A 23,682-nucleotide genomic window follows, 5' to 3' on the forward strand; every position below is an offset into this window, starting at 1 on the left:
CTATGAACAGGACAGACGTAAAAGCAATAGTGAGGGGAGTTTTAAATATTCTCTCAGTGTGACTCATGTATGCTTTAATGCGCTTTTTTCAGATACATCTGTGCATTACCAGGTGGAAGGCAGTCGGCAGGCCATCAGGGTGACGATGTTCTTGGACAGCTGTCATTTCAGTGAGCTGCCAACTAGACTGCAGAACGGAGGCTCTTTGAAGCTACAATCAGTCCTCTTCACTAGAGGTGGGAACATGACTATTTGCATTCTAAATGTGTTTCATTTGTAATTTACAGTTTTAAAACTTTGCGAGCTGCCTACAGAGGTTATATTTTAAGGCACTATAGGCTGTCCAAAAAGGGTGCCATCTTAATTATTCTGCCTCTTAAGATGCCTGGCATGCTTCTTTTGAGGCAACGCCTATCCCATAATGCAATATGATGAGAATAAATTATAAAATTTATTTGTTTTATGTACAGCATCCATTGCCACGTGTAAGCTCTTTCAGTAGCTGTGATCATTGTACATTACTTTATTTTCCAAGTTGTGTATTTCAAATTGTTTTGCGATTTAAAAAGTAGTGCCAGTAGTTCACAGAGTGCAAACATTTCATGGCATTGAAATATTGGCGCATCCCATAGTCTAAAATATGTATAAAACAAAGTTTATGTTTCACACGTAAACCTTTCATGTGTTTTCGATTGCATATTTCAGCGAAATCCAGTCATAAGGGTCCATGAGGGTATGGTTTGTTAGGATAGGACAATATTTTGCTGAGATACAGCCATTTGAAAATCTGGAATCTGAGGGTGCAAAAAATCGAAATGTTAAGAAAATCACCTTTAAAGTTGTCCAAATTAAGTTTTTAACAATGCATATTACTAATAAAAAGTTTTGATGTATTTATTACAAAATATCTTTTGATATCACATGATCTTTACTTCATATCCTAATGATTTTTGGTGTAAAAGAAAAATCAATATTGATGTATTTTTGGCTATTGCTACGAATATACCTGTGCTGCTTATGACTGGTTTTGTGGTCCAGGGTCACGTTTATGTTACATTAAGCCATGCAAGTCTTAAAACCCAGAGTTCCCTTTAAAACTTTTACATTCTAGACTTTTAAGGGCAAGGCTTACTCACATGTCACTGTATACAGAGAGAGTGTTGGATGTGTATCAGCCCAGAGTTAGACAGAGTTGGCCCAGAGTTGTTCTTAATGTGCTCATTTAGAGCTTATTAAAGCCACTCTGGTTCCTTGATGAGTTTTGGGCTCCATCTAGTGGTGTATGGAGAGCACTACTGCACTGGGTGAAACATGATGTTCATTTGCATTTTCTTGATTTTTTTTTTTTATCAGGGCTGGAGAAGCCAGAGGGTGTGTTGTCTCAGGATTTTGTTGCCATGGAAGAATTTCAGCAGCGCACAAATGCTCTGTCACTGGAGAAGGTCAAAGGATATTATCGCAAACTCAGGTACAGATATTCTTTGTGGCAAGTGGCCATCATACCAAGTGTATACCTTTGCTTGAAGTATTAATTCATTTTCATTTTGCTACTAAACTATTTATTTAAATTAATAACATATACCACCAGTCTAAAGTTTTTGAACAGTAAGACTTTTAATGTTTTTTAAAGAAGCATCTTCTGTTTACCAAGCCTGCATTTATTTGATCCAAAGTACAGCAAAAACAGTAACATTTTGAAACGTTTTTAAAATAACTGTTTTCTTTTTGATTATATTTTAAAATGTAATTTATTCCTGTGATTTCAAAGCTGGATTTTTATCATCATTACTCCAGTTGCATGATCCTTCAGAAATCATTCTAATATTCTGATTTGCTCAAAAAACATTTATTGTTGTTATTATTATTATTATTATTATATTGAAAGTATTATGTATTAGTATTATGCTGAGTATAATTTTTTCAGGTTTCTTTGAATAGAAAGTTCAGAAGAACAGCATTTATCTGAAATATAAATCTTTTGTAATATTATAAATATTTTTATCATCCCTTTTGATCAACTTAAAGCATCCTTGCTAAATAAAAGTTCTTTTAAAAGTTAGAATTTCTTTCCAAAATTTTGAATGGTATAGTGTATATTGTTACAAAAGCTTTTTATTTCAGATAAATGCTGATCTTTGGATCGTTCCATTCATTAATAAAATCCTGAAAAACATGTACTCAACGGTTTTAAATATTGATGAACAGCAAATCAGCATATTAGAATGATTTCTGAAGGATCATGTGACTGAAGACTGGGGTTATAATGCTGCAAAATTTAGCTTTAATCACAGGATATTTCACAATATTACTGTTTTTGTTGTATTTTGGATCAAATAAATGCAGGCTTGGTGAGCAGGAGACATTTCTTTAGAAAACATTAAAAAATCTCACTGTTCAAAAACTTTTGACTGGTAGTGTAGTTTAAAAAGATTACTTTTTAAGTGATCATAATTATTCACATCTTACTAAGTGAATAATTATGTAATAAAGGTTTGAATGGCAAAAAATGCTCATTGTTTATATCATGTCTTTGATATTTCAGGGCTTTTTATCTGGAGAAATCTAATACAGACTCAAATTCCACTGCAATGAAAATAGACCAGGTAATATCCTTATATACTACCGTTCAACTGTTTGTTCAGTAAGATATTTTTTAATGTTCTTGTTCTGCAAAGAGACATCAAAAGACTTTTATACTGTTAAATTTGAATCATTAGAATGATTTCTGAAAGATCATGTGACACTGAAGATTTTAGTAATGGCTGTTGAAAATTCAGCTTTGCTGTCATAGAATTCTATTACATTTTTAAATATATTAAAACAGAAAATGGTTATTTTCAAATTGTAATAATAATTCACAATATTACAGTTTTAAATGTATTTTTGAACAAATAAATGCATCGTTTGTGATCATAAGAGACATATTTTATAAGGTTTCTCTTAATAAACTTTATAATAAACCACCAAACTTGTGTGTGTTATGGCATTAGGATTTAATCAAAATGCAAAGAAATCAATACATAGAAATGTTTCTATTAAAGTTTCAAATCCAAAAAGTTTCATTGAATCATTTTAACCTCCAGCTCCTTCGGCCGCTGAACACCTTGGACGACCTCTGTCGGCTCATGCAGACGTATATGAATGTAAAACCCGGCTCTGCGGGCCAGCCCTCAGGAGTCAGTGTTCTTGTGGTGTCCTCCGAACTCTGCAACCGGCTGGGAGCCTGTCACATTACCATGTGTGCCACTGGGATGCAGAGGTACCTGCAGTGAAATGTTGTTTTCATGTTGCTCTAGATCCAATAGTCAATCGTGAATCCACAAATGGGAATAAGGTTTTCGTGAGTGGCTGCTCAAAACACACACTTCTCATCTTTAAGCCTCTTACTACTGAAGTGGAGCCACAGTCAAGTTTCTACTGTAAACTATGTAATTTTAGCTTTCATTTATTTCTTGCTCAAATGAGCATCTAATCCAGGTCATTTGTATCCTAGGTTACTGCTACACTGTGGTAAATCTATAACAGATCGTCTAAACTAAAGGTTTCTGTTTGGTGTAGGTGTACTCTGAATGTGTCGTTGGAGCAGGCAGTTACTCTAGCCAGAAACCACGGCCTCATGCCTCGCTGCCTAATGCAGACCATGGACATCATGCGTAAACAGGTACAGCTTACTCACAAGTTTTTGTTAGCTGGTAAAGATCCTCATCTATGCCCCTTATGTCAGAGTATCTCTGAAGTATATTTTATTGGACTGTGAGGGATTTAACTACTCTCGGTTAGATGAGTAAAATGTCCAGTTGTGTAATTAGAAAACACAAAGTATTTATAAAGCTGATGTGTGTTATGATATATCTTTTGATTTGGCCAGTAGGTGATGCTGTTGCATCCTTAAGGCATAATGGCAATAACACATACAGTAAAAAGTGTGGCAAAGCACAAGTTAAGTGCGTCATACTGGGTATTTTTACTGTATTTATCCAGACTTGTACTCTATGAAGTGAAGAAACATGACTTACCATATGCTGTGATTTACTAAAAATGGATGGTGCAAAACACTTGATAAACTTTTGCTAACAAATAAACCAAAGGTTTGGAAGCACGTAACATGGAAATGAGTACACATTGTTCATTTACATATACTGCTGACTTTATAACAATACAAATCTAATTAAAAATCGGTGTTCAGATTAGTTCTCTTCCAGAATAATAATTTAACTCTAGAATAATAACTCTCCCCTATGTCATCCAAGATGTTCATGTCTTTCTCCAGTTGAAATGAAATTAGGGTTTTTGAGGAAAACATTTCAGGATTTTTCTCCATATAGTGGACTTCAATGGGAGCCAACCAGTTGAAAGTCCAAAATGCAGCTTCAGTGGGCTCTACACAAACCCAGCCGAGGAAAAAAGGGTCTTCTATCTAGTGAAACAATCGGTCGTTGTAAATGTATGTGCTTTTTAACCACAAATGCTCATCTTGCACTAGCTTTTCTATGTACTCCGGTTGAAAAAGGTATAGGGGAGGGCGAAAAACGCAATGTCATTTTCTCCTCCAACTTCAAAATCGTCCAACAACGTTTTAAACTTTTTTTTGTAAAGGTCATTTGACTTTATTTGCACGTTCACTTTGTAAACATTGGGTCGGTACTTCCACCTATGTCACACATGACCATTGCAATGGGACTACGTAATGCTTGAGGTAGAGCATTTGTAGTTTAAAAGTATATAAATTTGTACATACTTTTAAAGAAAATAACGATCGTTTCACTAGATAAGACCCTTATTCCTCTGCTGGGATTATGTGTAGCAGTGGTTTTGAAACCCTGGGACGGAGACTTAAAAAATGAGTAACCAGGATGATTTAAGGAATATGTATGTATGTAATAAACTTCACGATTTAGGGAGGAAGGAAGTGGGAAATGGCTAACTTCACTTGAGTAACTAAATAAACATAAACAACAAAATTAACGTAAGTAGCAGCCGTCTCACGGCAGAATCCTGCGCTCTGTTTTTGCAGTGTTGAACATTGTAGCCAATCAATTTTTGTTTAGTCCTGAGTTCTGGAAACTTGCAATTCTTGTCATTATCACAAAGTGTAGAAGCAATGTGAATAAGAGATTAATTTATTACAGCGGAATTTCCAGAAAACGTGATCAAATGAAATGAGTGACAGCTTTTTTGATTAAGGGAGCGCTCTTTGCACACTTTCTTGTCTATACAGTCCATTCGGAATTTGAATAAAAGTTTTTTCATGCGGCTGAGAGGACTGATGTGGCCTACGTGCTACGAAGTTTTAAGAAGTGACATTCACATATAAATGGAGGATTCTCTCGAAATCCCAATGACTGACATTTCTTTCTTTTTATATATGTATATTGGTCACATCAATTTAAAAGAAAAAAATAGGGTCGCTCTTAAAAAAGTTTGAAAACCACTGGTGTAGAAGCTGCATTGAAACAGTTTGAACCTTTAACCCATTGGCCACCATTAAAGTTGACTATTTTAAGAAAAGTCCTGGAATGTTTTCCTCAAAAACCTTTCTTTTTGACTGAAGAAAGACAGACATGAACATCTTGCATGACATAGGGATGAGTAATTAATCAGGAAATTTTTATCCTGGAAGCGAATTAATCCTTTAAAACTATGGTAATTACATCCAGCAATTTTCATGTCAGTACGGCAAAGACATGCGTTGACAAGATACGTCTTAACTTGCTCTATGACGCCCTTGCCATCTTAGTTTTTGAACTGTAGGCAATATAAAAAAGCTTTTGACTGGCATTAACTCCAGATGGTCTGACTCAACTTTGGTCAGTCGCATAAAAAACTGTAGGAGTTTAAATAAAAAGTGTTGAAAATGACAAAACTGGCACCAGATATCTTGAAACTCTGCCAAATCAGTGTGCTGTATTTTACGACTTTAAGCATATGGTCCTATAGGCCGCCATATTATGTAAGAAGCAGAATAAAAAGGAGAAGAGATACAATACGTGCCTACACACCTTCAGTGCTTGACTTATCCTTGAATATATCAATAAATATGTGTGGGAAGGTAGTTTAAAAGCTATAAGAGTTAACTAGAAAATCTTTAGCATGTTTTAGAATATAAATACTTGCATTAAAGCTATTCTGACAGTATTCCAACAAACACTAATAACTGTCTTTATTCACAGGGCACCAGAGTGGAGATTTCTGCCAAAAATCTCAGAGTAATGGACCAGATGCCGCCTTGTGCTCCCAGGTATCACCGACATTAAAAACTGAAAGTTCTTATTCTCGTTTTGGCTGCAGAGTTGAGATCTGAATGAATCGTCTACAGTAACCCAACTGTTTTTAATTCTCATCACAGGCTCTTCAGGTTGTGTTTACCCCCCTCCGATGGAGATCTTTGATTGAGGTGACGTCCGTCTCTCAGGCTTTCTAGATGCTGGGAGATATCAAGACTGGCTTATCATTTTGAGACTATGCCTCAGCACATCTCAGCTCCCAGCCAGCCTCATCCAGAGAGGTCCGGCTGAGGTCAACACGACGAGGAATGAGAACCATCTGGCAACCTTTATCTCCTGCTCTGGCAGCTGAGAAAATCGCTAATGCTAACTATGCTAATCTTGGCTAGCAGTGTCTGCCCACATTGCTACATTGTTTGGTCTTCTAATGGATCTGGACTGGCATGTGAACGGCTACATCTAACTGAAAAAGGCTGTTTTATCTCTTCCTTTCGCCTCTGACTGCAGTCTTGCGTCAGCAAGTAGGGTGGTTTGGTCTGGATGGTGACGTTAAGTCATTAAGTTCAGATACGTGGTGATTATGTGCAATTACTGTAGCTTAGCATGAGTGTGTCTGCACTGTGTCATGGGAGGTGGTGCCCTCAGAGAGCTGTTACGACTCTCTCACTCGTATCAGGTATTACGAAAGTACTGAAATCATTCCAGCCTACATGGACCAGTTTCAAAATCTTAATTCGTATCCGTCACTGTGTTTAAAATAAGTTTGATTCTGTTTAAGAACGACGCATTTTAAGGATAACAGAAAAACAGTTGGAGGCTATTGGCTCCTCAAATGATACAAAAACATAGGCCTGCATACAAATTCCAAGATTTCATTGGTGTTATTGAAGATTGAAACCGTTATTGATCAACTGGGAGAAAAAAAAAACAATAATGTCTGCCCGTCCCCGGTGTATAGCACTTTTTAAACGTGAATCAATGCTGTTACAGTGCGTGACTGTTCTGGGGAGCTGCTTTTGTGCGGCTGTTTGGAAAAGCACAATAAAAAATGCTTGTGTTCTTAAGTGTTCATTAAACGACAACGTACTGTACATTAGAAGATAGAGAAACGCAAAGGGATCATGTGAAGAATTAATAGACATAGTAGATTTTATTGAAGTTTTGTAATTAGGTAAATATATATGTATAAGCATATGCTCTTTGGGAACAGCAGTGCTATAATTTAAAGAGTATTAATAATGTTAAAACATAATATTGTACATCTTTCATTTTACTTAGTGTATATTTGGATAGGAAACTTTACTGTGCTTTTACACAATGTGTTCGGTATTTAAATTTCTAACTTCAGCTGTGTGGTCAGTAACCAAGAAGGCCTGGAAATGTTAACAGTGTTCCTAAATTAGTTTGGACTAGTTAAGCTAGTATGTACAGTCTGCGTTTCATTTTTTATATATATTGTTATATATGTTACCTTCAGTAGTCCCGACGGTTGACGGTATTTGCTTAAATTAACAGATTTGAGTAAATAAGGTCACTAAGGTCGCAACAAAGCTTCATGTCTTAATGAAATCTTAACGAGAGGTTCATCGTGTTTGTATTGTAGCTCATAACACGTCACTGTCTCTTACATAGCAGCGTAAAATATAGGCGCTGGAACTTAAAACCATGCCGTAATGATAAAAGATTTTAAATAATACTTGAATTTATGCTAATAAATAGTGTTTTTTTTCTCTTCGTATCTATCCAAATTAAAGCCTAGTGCTAAAATGCTGATTTATTTTAAATTGGATTTTAACATTTTATTTGGTCCTCAAAGCAACTGGAAACAAGTGTTTTTAATCCACAGAATCTGTGCAGTGTGATTGTACAGTATGTTGCTTGTTACTATGCTTTATAATGTCCACATGTCCTATCATTTCTGTATGATAGACCTAAATCTAGTAAAACCCAAAGACGTAGCATTAGCGTTAGCATGTTCCTATCACTGTATATTAAAATCTCAGGTTTCTGCACCATGTCAGTCCATTATTATGCGATTAGCTTCCCCTTTTAAAAGTTATGACTGCATAATTTAACAAAACTTAAGTCAGCTGAAACATGGTATGCATGTATGTATTTTTTATTTTACTTTAAACTGCTGTCCTGTACTATTGCCAATTTTAAAGTTCTTGCCTCAATTTCAAGTGTACTTTTAGCTCAAAGAGCGAGTGGTGCTTACAATTCAAGCCTTTCTTTTGAGGGCCTTTATACGTCTTTTGTTCTTTCATTTCAAAATTATTTTCTTATTTTACAGATTCTGTTTCTATTAATAAGAGCAGTTTAATCAAAACCTCACTGGTGGAGTGAAGAAGTAGATCTAATCTGCATCTGCAAATATATTTAACTTATAGTTTATATTAATGTTTGACTGTGAAGTCTCTGTCTTCATGCTGTCCTGAACTGTTAATTATAAATACATTAAATGGCTCTTAAACTTTTCCTGCTGGTAATGTAAGCGTATATCCACTTGTTTTTTAACTCAGTGTTGAATTAAAGGCATTGTATAAAGTTCTCCTTTCTTAGGTAATGTAATATTCTGTCTATATTTAGATCCTCCAAGATTGCACCTTTAGGTAAAACTGATGCCCTGCAGTAGATCCAGGGGCCCAGAGCCTCAGAATCGTCTAATTAGGGATGTAAAATTGCCTTGTACCCTAAAGCTCAGTGTGTCACCCTCATTTCCGAATGCAGCCCCCATAACTGTGTGGCGATTTTATAGCACCCTTCAGTCTGACAGGAGTAAACCGTAGGTTTGTCTCTGTGCTGTATTTAATGCATTGCTAATATCAAAATAAAAGAATATCTGTTTATAAATTACTTCTGATCTGTCATTGTTCGGGATTAACAGGTTATAGTAGGCTATGTATAAGTGGGCATGAGAGATGTTAACAACAGTGAAACATCCGATAGCACTTTCAGTTAAACCACAACTTTTGATTGGTCTGCCCTAATAGCCATTTTTTATAGACTGTCTAATTAATAAATTAACCCTTTTTATGAGATTTTGTGAAGTTTAAAAGTCTTACCTAATGTAAACATTACCCTTTTCATCATGACAACAACCTGGAATAAGCTACTGCTTGTCTCGTCGTGAGGCTGTTTTCATAGGCATTAAGATTTCAGCATTGCAAAGTTCTATTTCCTTTTCTTCCATGAATGATTTAACTATCTTTCTAATTATTTACTACTTGCAACAATTTGTCACATCAGCCCCTTCATCCCAAATCCGACTGCTGAAAGATTAAGAGGCTCGTACAGGAGCCGGAAGGCGTAAAGATAAAGGACTACCCATTGCAGTTTCGCCTTAGCGTTTCAATTGGCTTTTAGTACGAGACCACCGCACTACAGAACACACCCCGGTTCGGCAATGTCTGCCCACGACTACTTTATACACTCGTTTGGATCAGTCAAACTGTAAGGATGGTGAAAAAATCCGCCAACGGTGAAGTTTATCACCCTCCGGCTGGGGAGAAGAAACTGAAAGTCGGCTTTGTGGGACTGGACCCCGGGGCTGCGGAGACGAGCCGAGACGGGGCACTTCTTATCGCCGGTTCGGAGAGCACGAAACGGGGCAGCATCCTGTGCAGACCGAGGTCCAGCATCTCCAGGGGGAGCATCGCTCACAAGAGAAACGCGCGTTATCGCAGACTGCAAAATTTCCTTTACAATGCGCTGGAAAGACCCCGCGGCTGGGCGTTCATTTACCACGCTTATGTGTGAGTATGTGCTCCGTGATTTGCGTTACTGCGTGGCATGGGAATCACCCACCTTTACAGACAGAGATGCTGCTGTGCTGCACCGCCCAGAATGCTGAAAGTTTGAGATGTTGTCGGCCTGCCTGCCTGCAGCTTTTTGTCGCAGAGCGTCAGTCAAACAGTGGGAAAATATGTAAAAGTTTTGTCTGTGTAGGAAGATTTATTCAGACTCGGACCGCCAAATGAGCTTTTCCCAGCTGTGCATATTTCATAAACTGAGACGTTGGAAAGTGTTCACAGATTATTAATGATGCATACTGTAGAGTCAGTGCATACGGTATCATTAGGCAGCGGTTTCAGCACCGGTCAGCTCCTGTAGTACCGCGTCAGTGCGCTCGTGTTTGCTCTAAGCTGCTTTCAGACACCGGCAACAAATTCGTGTTGCTTGCCAAGGGGGGAAACCGTGCCAGCGGTTCATGGCTACGCCGGTGGCATGCAAACGGGGGCGTTGCTGGATTCTATGCTGTGGCACAGGGGTGTAGGAACGATCTGAAAAGTGAGGGGACACATTTCAAACCTTCTTGGTCTTGCTTATGAATATTAAAAGGGTGACGTAACTTTCGCGTAAATGATTCGCTGAAATGATTGGCAGTTCTTGAGTCCAGGCCATATCAAGGGTACTTGCGTTCAAAAGTGGCTAGACGTATCGATACTTAATTCAAAAGTTTGAGTAATTGTACATTGCCATGGCTTCTTAAAGGGCTAGTTCACCCAAAAATGAAAATTCTGTCATGAATTACCCTCATGTCGTTCCAAACCCGTAAGACCTTCGTTCATATTGGAACACGAATTAATTTTTGAAGAAATCCGAGAGATTCGTTCCGAAAATAATCGAAGGTCTTATGGGTTTGGAACGACATGAGAGTGAGTAATTAATGACAGAATTTTCATTTTTGGGTTACCCTTTAAAGGGATAGTTCACCCAAAATTGAAAATTTGATGTTTATCTGCTTACCCCCAGGGCATCCAAGATGTAGGTGACTTTGTTTCTTCAGGAGAACACAAACAAAGATTTTTAACTCAAAGCAGTGCAGACTGTCAGCCAAATAATGGCAGTGGATAGGCACCAAACCTTTAAAAGTAAAAAAAACAAAAAAAAACATGCACAGACGAATCCAAATTACACCCTGCGGCTCGCCACGATACATTAATGTCCTAAGACACGAAACGATCGATTTTATGAGAAACTGAACAGTATTTATATCCTTTTTTTTACCTTTGAGACACATCAATGTCAATCTGTCCTGAGCACGAGCTCATCATCCGGCTCGTTTCATGTGTACACGCTCTGGCGTAGTATACGCAAATGCCGGAAGCGATCTGTCGAATGTATACACTCATTGTTTACACAGTGCACAGAGATTGTGGGTATAGCGGCTATTCAAAATGGAAAATTACTTGCGCTTATCCTGATTGTTTTTTACAGTATGTCATGTGTCTTATATTTTCTGTCTGCTGTTTACATCAAAAACCTTGGTACTCGCTATTTTATTTCCGTTGTGTGTAATGAGTCTTCAGCAAGTTGTCTGAATCGGTTCGCGATTCAGTCTGATTTTGAACAGCTCACTCACACTGAATCGCGCTAAAAAGTAGCCTACAGGATACAGTCAGATAGGGTAAAAGAGCACTGGATGAAATGGATATTTATTTAAAATCAACTGAAACGCAGCCCGGAAAGCCTATGTGGGTTTACCAGAGAGAAAGCAAGTCTTAATTCAGGCTAATATAAGCAGGTAAATGCATTTCTAACTAAATGAGTATCAAAACAATACACAACACGGAAAGTACCAAGTACCATGATGTTACTACTATTATCGGGCATGTGGGGTTTGCTGTAAATACCATAGTACATTAATGTAGTACTGTAGATGTGGTTAATGCCACATAAAAAACTAAATCACTGTACTGTTTGCTCAGAAAAAAAATATGAGCATGAGCAATACTAATGAAATGCTAGAAATGTTCCTGACAAAGACTACCTGGCAACATTACCTTCACTCTGTAAACACAGTGGAGCTAAAGTTTTATTTCTTTTTTTTTTCTGTCCAAATAATTTTATGAACTACTGTGAATCCTCATGAGGCTTTATTGTATTTTCCTCTGGCCTGATATATATTTTCTCCTTCATTATCCTGTTGAGCTATCCCTTATCAAAAATCAAATCTTTACCGATTGAAATTTCAGTAGTAATTTGGAACCAGTCCTAAAGGATTTTAATGGGAGTTTGAGGGAGTATTAAATAAGATGGTTAAACAGAAGTTCTATGTTTGCATAAAAACAGAACGGCGTTGATAGGCGCAAAAACATGTTCGTTTTATTTTGTTTGACAGTATGTCATGTGTCTTATATTTTCTGTCTGGTGTTTATATCAAAACCATGGTAGTCTCTATTTTGGTTCGGTTGTGTGTAGTGAGTAGGTCAGCAAGTCGGTCTTTCGTGCTGAAAAGTATAGGATACAGTCTGACAAGGCAAAAGAGCACTGGGTGAAGTGAATATTTATCTAAAATCAACTGAAACGCAACCGGAAAAGCCTGTAGCATTTGTCAGTAAGGAAGAGCCGCAATTTCAAACCAAATGAGTATTAAAACAATACAGGAGAGTAAGCCTACTATAGATGTGGTTAATGCGTAGAAAGTAAGTCACTGTAATGTTTGCTTACAAAATGTGACCCTGGACCACAAAACCATCATAAGGTCATAAGGGTCAATTTGAAATTGAGATTTATACAGCATCTGAAAGCTGAATAAATGAATAAATAAGCCTTCCATTGATGAATGGTTTGTTAGGATAGGAAAATATTTGGCTGAGATACAACTATTTGAAAATCTGGAATCTGACGGGTGCAAAAAATCTAAATATTGACTAAATCACTTTTAAAGTTGTCCAAATGAAGTTCTTAGCAATGCATATTACTAATCAAAAATTAGGTTTTTCTATATTTACGGTAGGAAATTTACAAAATATCTTTATGGAACATGATCTTTACTTAATTTTGGCATAAAAGAAAAATTGATCAGTTTGAACTATACAACGTATTGTTGACTATTGCTACAAATGTACCTGTGCTACTTATGACTGGTTTTGTGGTCCAGGGTCACAAATATGAGCAGTACTGATGAAATGCTAGAAATGCTCCTGACAAAGACTGCCTGGCAGCATTACCTTGATTCTGTAGACACAGTGGGGCTAAAGTACTTTTATGGCTTCTCTGTTTAGATTTGCATTTTTTTTTTTTTCTGTCCAAATAATGTATTGAACTACTGTGAATCCTCATGAGGCTTTATTTTATTTTCCACTGGCCTGTATTATATTTTCTCCTTCATTATCCTGCTGAGCTGTCCCTAATCAAAAATCAAATCTTTATAGATTGAAATTTCTGTAGTAATTTGGAACCAGTCCTGTGGGACTTTAAAGGGAATATGATTTGATTTGAAAGAAAATCAAATAAGATGGTTAAACTGAAGTTCTTGCATGAAGTTATTTATTCTTTTTAATGAGCCTGTTGGATATTGCATAATCATCATAACCCTAAATAATGTTTTTTTCTGGTAGGTAGGGGGCTTAAACAGTTTAGACTTCTTAATAGGCGTTACAAAGATTTTTTTTTAAATTCCTTTTTGATGTCCTTTAGATACACAATAATAGTAATCATAACAGTCCTGTTTCATAACAGACGTTTTTTTTTTTTTGGTTGCAAAAGTATTTGTTTTGTGTCATGATTGAGCCAACAGAAGGTTTAAGATCTATTAAAATCATATATTATTGGTTTCAAATGATGACGCTGTATTTTAGGCTGGAGAGATGAGATTGGTCCTGTGATTGAATCTTAAGGCAAGCGCATCACTTTCTCTGTATCCCTTTAGAAACACACATAGCTTCCAGAGTGCTCCATTACCTCAAATGTCTTTGAGATCCATGCATCTCTTATGATGCCTATAAACCAATCTGTCATAATGCAGCATCATAACCTCAGACTGTATCATGGATGCTGGAGCATGAGCTGTCTAATCCTCTGAGTGGCTGTAAATGTCTGTGTCTGCTTTACTGGTCACGCAACCCTCATAGAAGACTCCCACTTCAGCCTGAGACACGAATGTGTGTTCTGAAGATACATTATTTATACAGTCACCATCCTTATTTTACTCTGTCTAGTGTGCGAGCATGCGCGCACACACACACACAAGCACACACATTGAGTGCAGTGCAGTGTGCTGACCTCTTACTTTAAGTGTTTTTTTCTCTCTCTTTCACAAGCATTAAATGCAGAGATAGCACTTTGCATGCTGTACAGACTCAGCTAAGCCTTTATTTCTCAGGCTTACAAGGGAGATATTTAGAAGTGGTGAATGCTTTGATATGCGAGTGAGTACTTGTGCCTGTATAGGTACTTATTGTAAATGCAACTTCATTTCGCTGATGATAGTCAGTTATCAGGAACAGCCAATGCTATCAGAATGTTAAGAATATAAAATTACTCCTAGATTTACTCACCCTCAAGTCATCCTAGGTGTACATGACTTTTTCTGTCAGACGAATTCAATCAGATTTATATTAAAAAAATGTCCTGGCTTATCCAAGCTTTATAATGACAGTGAATGGGTGTTGAGATTTTGTAGCTCGAAAAAGTGCATCCATCCATCAAAAAAGCTACTCCAAATGGCTCCGGGGGTTTTATAAAGGCCTTCTTATGTGAAGCAATGCATTTGTGTAAAAAAACTGTCTAAAGATTGCTGAGTTGCGTAAGCTTTGGTGAGAATATGCTATTCTCTCAAGAACCAAGTTTTGTTTACTGCAAAGGAAAACCAGTCTCCTCTCGGCTTATATTGAAATCTTCTGACATTTTCCTTTACATATTGTTTTGTACTTCTAATTTGTGACTGGTGTTTTTTTTTTTTGCGCTCTCCTTTGCACTTCTACGTTCGTCAGTTTTCATTGGTTGCTTATGTTATGCCTCTGTTAGCGGAAGCTATAGATTACGGTTTATAAAGTTTTAAATATGAATGTTTTTCTTACACAAACGTATCGATTCACTTCAGAAGGCCTTTATTTATTGTCACCTGATAGCAAATCATTGTAAATGTCCTTGGTTCAGTCTGGAGAGTCTGGTTTTAAGAGAATTGTACTAATGGGGGTGAATGAGGTAAATTGATTACTCTACCTTATTCACTGCTGACTCAAAGATTGTGTCCTTGCTGTCTCTCTCTACAATTTCCAGATTAGTCTGTGGCCATTGCCAACATCAAGAGCAATAACCTGTCTGACAAAGACAAAAGGGCTTAGTGATTATTTGTTTTTGTGTTTATGTGTTTCTTACATCGGATGTTCAAAGGTTCAGCACTTTATCAAATAGCGAGTGTCATAATGCTGTATTGTGGCTGAGGTCTTTCCAAGCTTGTAGTTGGTGCCTCTGTGGTCAGTTTCTCTCTTTGTGAAAATCTTATTAGATTTTGCTAGTTCGCACTTTCAAAACAAAATGTTCTGGCAGCATTTACAAAAACCCTTACTTGAAGGCAGTACATTCAGATCTTAAAGATTTGCATATGTCAGTAAGTAATCAGCGTCAGCTGTTCCTGAAATGCCACGGTTTGTCAAGGGTATTTGTATCAATGCCAATGTGATTTCAGAGCAGGTTAATAATAAATGACACCCTCTGAAGCCACTACAATGGTCATAAATTTCAAACCATCTGAGAGCAAGAAGGTGAGCAGTCATTTCTCATAATGTGATGTGTTCCAGTAAGCCACGTCAGGTGTCTGATGTCACTGGATCTGTACGACTCAGCATTTTTTTTTGTCCATGAGTAATGAGTAAAGATTAGATTTCCTGTGAGGATTCTTCTTTGAGCTGATTTACTTTGCATTGACTTTCTAATCCTCTGTTTCCCACTTTTATTAATGCAGCCTTCATTTATTCACCTCTGGCCTCATTCCCTTTAGTTCTGTTTTACTGACCTCCTTATGTTCCAAATTAGCAGATTAATTTCTGTTATGACATTTAATATTAATACCAGGGGCAAGAAGCAGCCTAGTGGGGAAGATGTGCTTTATGCCTGACACGTTTACAGTCATTCAACAGCAACTCGTTTTTTTTTTTACTTATACAGTAGAGGGACAGCAAAAATCAGTTTGAAATCAATACTGATATATTGAAAATTAATAGCATTATAGCATACAAGTACTGTTTCTTTCCCCCTTTCCCCCTTTATAATAGTTGAAATTATAAAAATGACCCCGTTCAAAAGTTTTCATACACTTGATTCTTAATACTGTGTTGTTACCTGAATTATCCACAGTTGTGTTTTTGTTTAGTGATAGTTGTTCATGAGTCCCTTTTTTGTCCTGAACAGTTAAACTGCCTGCTGTTCTTCAAAAAAATTCTTCAGGTCCCACAAATTCTTTGGTTTTCCAGCCTTTTTGTATGACTGTATGATTTTGAGATGCATTTTTTCACACTGAGGACAACTGAGGAACTCTAATGCAACTATTACAGAAGGTTCAAATGCTTACTAGTGCTTCAGAAGGAAAAACGATGCAATAAGAGCTGGAGGGTGAAAACCTTTTGAATTTGAAGATCAGGGTAAATTTAACTTATGTCTTCTGGAAAACTGGAAAATCTTCTGTAGCCTCTGAAGGGCAATACTAAATTAAAAAATTTCATATTTAGAAAAAATAAGAAAAATGTACACATCTCCAGCCATTCTGTTGAAAAGTTTTCACCCCCTGGCTCCTAATGCATGGTTTTTCCTTCTGGAGCATCGGTGAACATTTGAACCTTGAAAAAAAATCTTACTGACCCCAAAGGATATTTTTTCGGAAGAGTAGATAGAATGAAATGAGGACCTTTAATTCCATTGCTTTCTTCAGGTCCCACAAATTATTTGGTTTTCCAGCATTGTTGTATATTTGAACCATTTCCAACAATGACTGCATGATTTTGAGATCCATCTTTTCACATTGAGGACAACTGAGGGACTCATATGCAACTATTACAGAAGGTTCAAATGCTGGCTAATGCTTTAGAAGGAAAAATGATGCAATAAGAGCTGGAGTGTGAAAACTTTTTGAATTTGAAGATCAGGGTAAATTTAACTTATTTATGTCTTCTGGAAAACCAGAAAATCTTCTGTAGCCTCTGAAGGGCAATACTAAATGAAAAAATATATTTAGACAAAATAAGAAAAATGTACACATCTCCAGCCATTCTGTTGAAAAGTTTTCACCCCCTGGCTCCTAATGCATGGTTTTTCCTTTTAGAGCATCGTTGAGCATTTGAACCTTGAAAAAAAAATCTTAGGATATTTTTATATTATATGAAATGAAATGAGGACCTTTAGTTCCATTGCTTTCTCTGTGTGAGTTTTTTTCTAGTTATTGAAGACATTGCATCAGTTATTTGATTATTTCATTGATTGTGTGATGGTTGAGATTCCCTGACATTTAACTTTATCACACAGCGACACATCTCACAAATCACTATTTGCTGTCTCTCTAATAGTGTGAATCAGGGCAAAACCACCACAGTAAAATTGATTTGAAAATCTCCAGGTAGCTTTGGATGTCATTTTAGACTCAGTGTATTTCAGGTTCCCCTAAAAGTTTTATGTCTATGTTTTTGTCTGTCATTGTTTTTTTCTCTCTCTCTTTCTCATTGTATGGGTGTGAGGCCCAGAGAGGTTTTATGCTAATGAGACTTTCAGCTATTTTAGTCTCATTTCACTTCATTCTCCTTCTCTCTCTTCAGGGATTTATCTCTGAGTTTAACTGCAGAATGTCAGGAACTCTCCAAGGATTCTTGCCTCTCTCAAGCCAGTATTTTTCCTTATAGATCGCAAAGTCAACGATAGGCCCAAGAGGGCCCAATTCCAATTAAGCCTCTAAACTCAGTGTCTTTCATGAATATGCATCGACTGCTCTATCCAAAACAAATTATATCAATGAGTAACTTCTAATACGGAAACTTATCGGTTGGAGCTTGTTCAGATGCTTTGATATCTCATGTGAGAGTTGTTTACTACTGTCCTGTCTTGCAGGTTTCTGCTGGTGTTTTCCTGCCTGGTGTTGTCAGTGTTCGCAACAATCAAAGAATACAAGAAAAGCTCGGAGAGTGCCTTGTACATCCTGGTTTGTATCTGATTTAACACGATTTACAGGAGGAAGCTGATTCATGCTAGTGATGCTGTCAGGCTTTTATATCAAACACTTCAGACTTGTGTGTGCACATTGTAGACACTGTAGATCACAGTAGATCCTGTTCCACACTGTAACAGAACGTGACAGGTAGGACATTATCTAGTGGTGATGTGAATTGCTGTGAACATGACACTTTATAGATCTGTTTGGGTCAGTGTAACAGTAGCCATCAAGCACTCACATACTTCTCTTTTAACATAAAAAGCTTGGATGTGCTGTGATGTGTGTATTTTTTATTAGTAACTATTATAGGTTTGTAATATGCCTGTTCTTTTATTAAGATATGTGTGCCTTTCCAAATCATACCCATTCAATTGTATTTGCCACAGGTTAACTCCACTTGAAATGTACTATCATTTACAAGCAATATGAATTCTCCCGAGTTAAATTTCAACTGTCCCAGATATTTATGAATATTTAAGAATATTTATGCAATGGAATCATTTAATATTTTTTTATTTTTAATTAATTTGCAAAGATGTTTTTTTTTTTTTTTTTTTGCCATTATGGTGTATGGATTGATGTGGAAAAAAGTAATTTAAATTTTAACATAAAGCAGCAACATAAAATGTGAAAAAATGAAGGGGTGTGAATACTTTTGCAAGGCACTGTATATATATATATATATATATATATATATATGTATATATGCGGCAGTACAAACAAATGTCAGTAAGTGAATGTGTCTGCTGTCTGTCCAGGAAATTGTGACAATCGTGGTGTTTGGTGTGGAATATATTGTGCGGATTTGGGCAGCTGGGTGCTGCTGTCGCTACAGAGGATGGAGAGGAAGGCTGAGATTTGCTCGCAAACCCTTCTGTATCATCGGTTAGAAAATCTTTTCAGTTTATTTTGTCTGTTCTGATTATCTTCTCTAATGCATTTTTCCTCTCTCTCTCTCTCTCTTTCTCACTCTCTCTTGCTATTCTTTCTGCTCAAGAGACAATAAAATCTACTTTGCCAACTTTTTCTGGGGCAGTAAATGAGAAAACTCTCTGAATTATGACACTTGATACTTGGTGCCAGAGCTACAGCTGAATAATGTGAACTCCATTAGTGCGTGATTTAAAAGAATACATAACGCCAGTGAATATAAGACTGATTCCAATCACATTACGGGAATAATTCATGCAAAAATTTAACACAAATAGATAACATTCTTCAACATCTCTTGTGTTTTACTGAAGAAAGAATTCATGAGGGTGAGTAAATGTTGATGGTGATCTATCCCTTTAAGAAGCAGTTTGAGTCCATATGGAAAATGTCTATTTGATTTTCAGAGCATCTCAGCTGAAAGATAAAGTCCTATTATACTGTCATCATCCTTAAGTGCGTTATGCGAAGAATGAGGAAGAAGGAAGAGAGATTTACAAACATTTCCTATCTAATGGGAATTTGTTTGATAATTAATATACATTTTTGTTCTGCAGATATCATGGTTCTTTTTGCCTCCGTGTCTGTGCTGGCCGCTGGCTCACAGGGAAACGTTTTTGCCACTTCCGCCATTCGGAGTCTGAGGTTTCTTCAGATCCTTCGAATGCTGCGTATGGACCGCCGCGGTGGCACATGGAAGCTCTTGGGATCTGTTGTGTACGCACACAGCAAGGTGACCAGTAACATGCATATATTCTTATAATGTATTATATGTACTGAAAGCAGAAATTCTGTGCAATGCAACACAGTCACTTTATGACATTGTGCCTGGTTAGGACACCGGATAATTTGTTAAACTCATGTAGTGAGTGTCTATCAATAAGACCCATTTATGTTTGTTTACATATGGATTTGTGTGCTGAATGGGTAGTAATGGTGCACTAGCTGAACACAGAGATTGCTAAAGTTCACATTAAGTAGGTTACTGGATGAGCATATTTCCACCAGTCTGCCATTTGGGTCAGTGGACAGCAAATTCATTATTATTCATTAGTTTCTATTACTGGAGAAACTATATCTCTGCATTTAGTCTGCAGCTATTAAAACTATTCAGTGGCCTTAAGCACTCCATGAAATGGTTTGAAAGAACATTTCTTAGCTGTATTTAGAGATTTATTGAATAAGAAGCCAGGACAAGACCTTTTAAAATAGTCTGTTAATTTACATCATTACCATTGCTATTGGTTTTAGTCACCATTTCATTAAAGGTTGTATCAGCGATTTCTAGCCTGAAACATAAAGTGTCAAATTAAGCTGACCTTTCATCACGATCCGCTCGCTGCCTGCCCCATAAATTGTCTGTTAAAAAACCGCGTCTCTCTGGTCAGCCTAGGGTCCGAGATATGCCAAAAAAACAATCGGCACTACCAACCTTTCCACAGATAAACAAACAGTGTTCCAACCAATCAGCGTCAGGGATTTGGTGTTGTGGACTTTAGCTCCGCCTCCCTCACATCCCTGCACCAGTAGGAAAGTCCACAACACCAAACCCCTGACGCTGATTGGTTGGAACACTGTTTGTTTATCTGTGTAAAGGTTGGTAGTGCCGATTGTTTTTTTGGCATATCTCGGACCCTAGGCTGACCAGAGAGACGCGTTTTTTTTTCACAGACAATTTATGGGGCACGCAGCGAGCGGATCGTGAAGAAAGGTCAGCTGAAATTGACACTTTATGTTTTAGGCTAGAAATCGCTGATACAACCTTTAAGCAAAAAAATAGTGTTAAAATATACACTGCCGCTCAGGAGTTTGGGATCAGTAAGATTTTTAATAGTTTTTAAAGATGTTTCTTATGCTCATCAAGACTGCATTTATTTGATCAAAAATACTGAAAGAAAACTGTAATATTGTGAAATATTATTTCAATTTAAAATAACTGTTTTCTATGTGAATATATTTTAAAAATGTAATTTATTCCTGTAATACAAAGCTGAATTTTCAGCATCATTACTCCAGTCTTCAGTGTCACACGATCCTTCAGAAATCACTCTAATATGCTGATTTATTATCAATTTTGAAAACAGTTGTGCTGCTTAATATTTTGCCGGAAGTTCGGAACGTGATTTTTTTTCCCCAGAATTCTTTAACAGATAAAAAGTTGAAAAGAACAGTGTTTATTTAAAATAGAAATCTAAAAACCATCTAAAAGTTGGGGTCAGTAAATTTGTATTCTTTTTTTTTTTTAAGAAATTAATACTTTTATTCACCAAGGATGTGTTAAAATGATCAAAAGTGAAAATGACTTTGTTTTATTGTTAGAAAAGATTTATATTTTAAATAAATGCTGTTCTTTTAACCTTTTATTCATCAAGAATCCTGAAAAAAGTAATATAAATATTAAGCAGCACAAATATTTCTAACATCGATAATAACAGTAATTAATCAGCATTTTAGAATGATTTTGGAAGAATCCTGTGACCCTGAAAACTGTAAACTGTAAAAAGTAATGGCTGATAAAATTCAGCTTTGCATTACAGAAATAAATTCTGTTTTAAAATATATTAATATAGAACACCATTATTTTAAACTGTAATAATATTTCACAATATTACATATTATTCTGTAATTTTGATCAAGTAAATGCAGCCTTGATGAGCATATAAGAATTCTTAATTTTTTTTTAAAAATCTTACTGATCCCAAACTTTTGAGCAGCAGTGTATTTTAAAACATTAGTGTAGTATACGTATGTTAGAAAATATTTTTTTTTAATAAAAGCTTTTACATTCTTTAATCATTAAAGTACCTCCAAAAAACATCAGTTTCCACAAAAATATTAAGCAGGATAAAAATTATGTTTCTTGACCCTCTGAGCTGTTTTTACGGTTTAAGGTAAAAATGGTGTGATTTTACATGACCATTGAGGATTTTAACCAAAGTAAGTTGCAGTCATTTTTATAAACAAACATACCAACTTGTGGAAAATGGTCATCTGATGTCCCCTTTAAAAAAAAAAATTAAATCCTGGTTGCTCACAGTAAATAAAGGCACAGATTTATTATTTTTGTTTCAAGGATCCATGGAGCTGTTTGAAAAAACATCAAATCTTTAATGATATTGCATGCAGTTAGCATGTTTTATTTTAGGTTGTGAGTGCATCACATATTCTTGATTTTCCTAACATTTTTGAATCCCTAAATGTAGGAACTCATTACGGCGTGGTATATTGGATTCCTTTGTCTTATCCTGGCATCTTTCTTGGTGTACTCAGTGGAGAAGGATGACAATGCAGAGATGTTCGAGACCTACGCAGACGCCCTCTGGTGGGGGCTGGTAAGTGCTACAGCTTCATTCAGAACCACAGTACCCTGCAGCCTCGATCTAATCAGATAAAATGAGATGATACGACACAGTGAAACAAGATGCCATTCAGAGATCCATTTCTCAAATGAACCAGTGCCATAAAAGAACTGACAGCTCTTCTTATGCTCCTTTGGCATATCATGTCACTCCAAAGTAACTTATAGTAAACTCATTGTGGACATTAAACCATAAACAGGTCTCAAGGACACAACCGGCACATGGGATTGAACTTGTAACCTCTATATGATCATCCTAGAGCCTTAATAAGTTAAATTATTTATTAGTATATACACAAAATCTATGTTATTGTTAAGCAAAATAATCTGTGTTCCCTAGATCACTCTTACAACTATTGGTTACGGGGACAAGTTTCCTATCACATGGAATGGCCGTCTAATTGCTGCCACATTCAGTTTGATCGGTGTAGCTTTTTTTGCTCTTCCTGCGGTGAGTTTAAAGCAAAATAACGCCTTGAACATCTCCAGTGCCTGACTTCAGACATGGCTCATGTACAGTTGAATTCTCTGTTGTAGGGTATCCTGGGCTCAGGTTTTGCTCTAAAGGTTCAAGAACAGCACAGACAGAAACATTTTGAGAAGCGTCGCAACCCTGCCGCGGCTCTTATTCAGGTCAGACCTATAACTCTACTGTAATTCACACCAGACACATTTTGAGTAAATCAACATTTGTACATCTTTCTTGTGTCTATCTATATGCTTACAAATATCTTTCATTTGGGCTACTAATATCATGTTTAGTCGATGTTGACTTGCTATGGGATAGTTTACCCAAAAATGAAAATTCTGTCATTAATTACTCACCCTCATGTCGTTTCGGAGCACAAACTAATATTTTTGATGAAATCCGAGAGATTTCTGACTGTACAGCAACACAACTGCCAGTGGTTCAACCTTAAAGGAGAAGTTCACTTCCAGAACAAAAATTTACAGAATACTGTACTCACCCCTTTGTCATCCAAGATGTTCATGTCTTTCTTTCTTCAGTCGTAAAGAAATTATGTTTTTTGAGGAAAACATTTAAGAATTTTGTCCATGTAATGGACTTCTATAGTGCCCTGAGTTTCAACTTCTAAATTGCAGTTTAAATGCAGCTTGAAACGATCCCAAATGCGGCAGTAAATCGTCCCAGCCGAGGAAGCAGGGTCTTATCTAGTGAAATGATTGGTTATTAAAAAAAAGCATATATATATATATATATATATATATATATATATATATAT

The 23,682-nt window shown here is 36.5% G+C and overlaps 2 protein-coding genes across 2 annotated transcripts in view; both read left to right on the forward strand.

The window, feature by feature from the left end:
* prex1 (phosphatidylinositol-3,4,5-trisphosphate-dependent Rac exchange factor 1) overlaps positions 1 to 9,080 on the forward strand; it is a 96,238-nt gene extending 87,158 nt beyond the window's left edge. Inside the window, exons 33-39 of the mRNA XM_073818975.1 lie at positions 93 to 236; positions 1,354 to 1,468; positions 2,543 to 2,603; positions 3,084 to 3,259; positions 3,559 to 3,661; positions 6,171 to 6,238; positions 6,347 to 9,080. Of these exons, the coding sequence (XP_073675076.1) occupies positions 93 to 236; positions 1,354 to 1,468; positions 2,543 to 2,603; positions 3,084 to 3,259; positions 3,559 to 3,661; positions 6,171 to 6,238; positions 6,347 to 6,389 (710 nt within the window). The 3' untranslated portion in view covers positions 6,390 to 9,080. The remainder of the gene's footprint in view (positions 1 to 92; positions 237 to 1,353; positions 1,469 to 2,542; positions 2,604 to 3,083; positions 3,260 to 3,558; positions 3,662 to 6,170; positions 6,239 to 6,346) is intronic.
* A 551-nt stretch (positions 9,081 to 9,631) lies between these two features.
* The window catches only part of kcnq2a (potassium voltage-gated channel, KQT-like subfamily, member 2a), a 32,087-nt gene continuing 18,036 nt past the window's right edge, over positions 9,632 to 23,682 (forward strand). The window contains exons 1-7 of the mRNA XM_073818854.1: positions 9,632 to 9,979; positions 18,048 to 18,138; positions 18,909 to 19,035; positions 19,638 to 19,813; positions 22,284 to 22,412; positions 22,779 to 22,889; positions 22,976 to 23,071. Of these exons, the coding sequence (XP_073674955.1) occupies positions 9,684 to 9,979; positions 18,048 to 18,138; positions 18,909 to 19,035; positions 19,638 to 19,813; positions 22,284 to 22,412; positions 22,779 to 22,889; positions 22,976 to 23,071 (1,026 nt within the window). The 5' untranslated portion in view covers positions 9,632 to 9,683. The remainder of the gene's footprint in view (positions 9,980 to 18,047; positions 18,139 to 18,908; positions 19,036 to 19,637; positions 19,814 to 22,283; positions 22,413 to 22,778; positions 22,890 to 22,975; positions 23,072 to 23,682) is intronic.

Source organism: Garra rufa, chromosome 15, assembly GCF_049309525.1.
Source record: "Garra rufa chromosome 15, GarRuf1.0, whole genome shotgun sequence".
Classification (NCBI taxonomy): domain Eukaryota; kingdom Metazoa; phylum Chordata; class Actinopteri; order Cypriniformes; family Cyprinidae; genus Garra; species Garra rufa.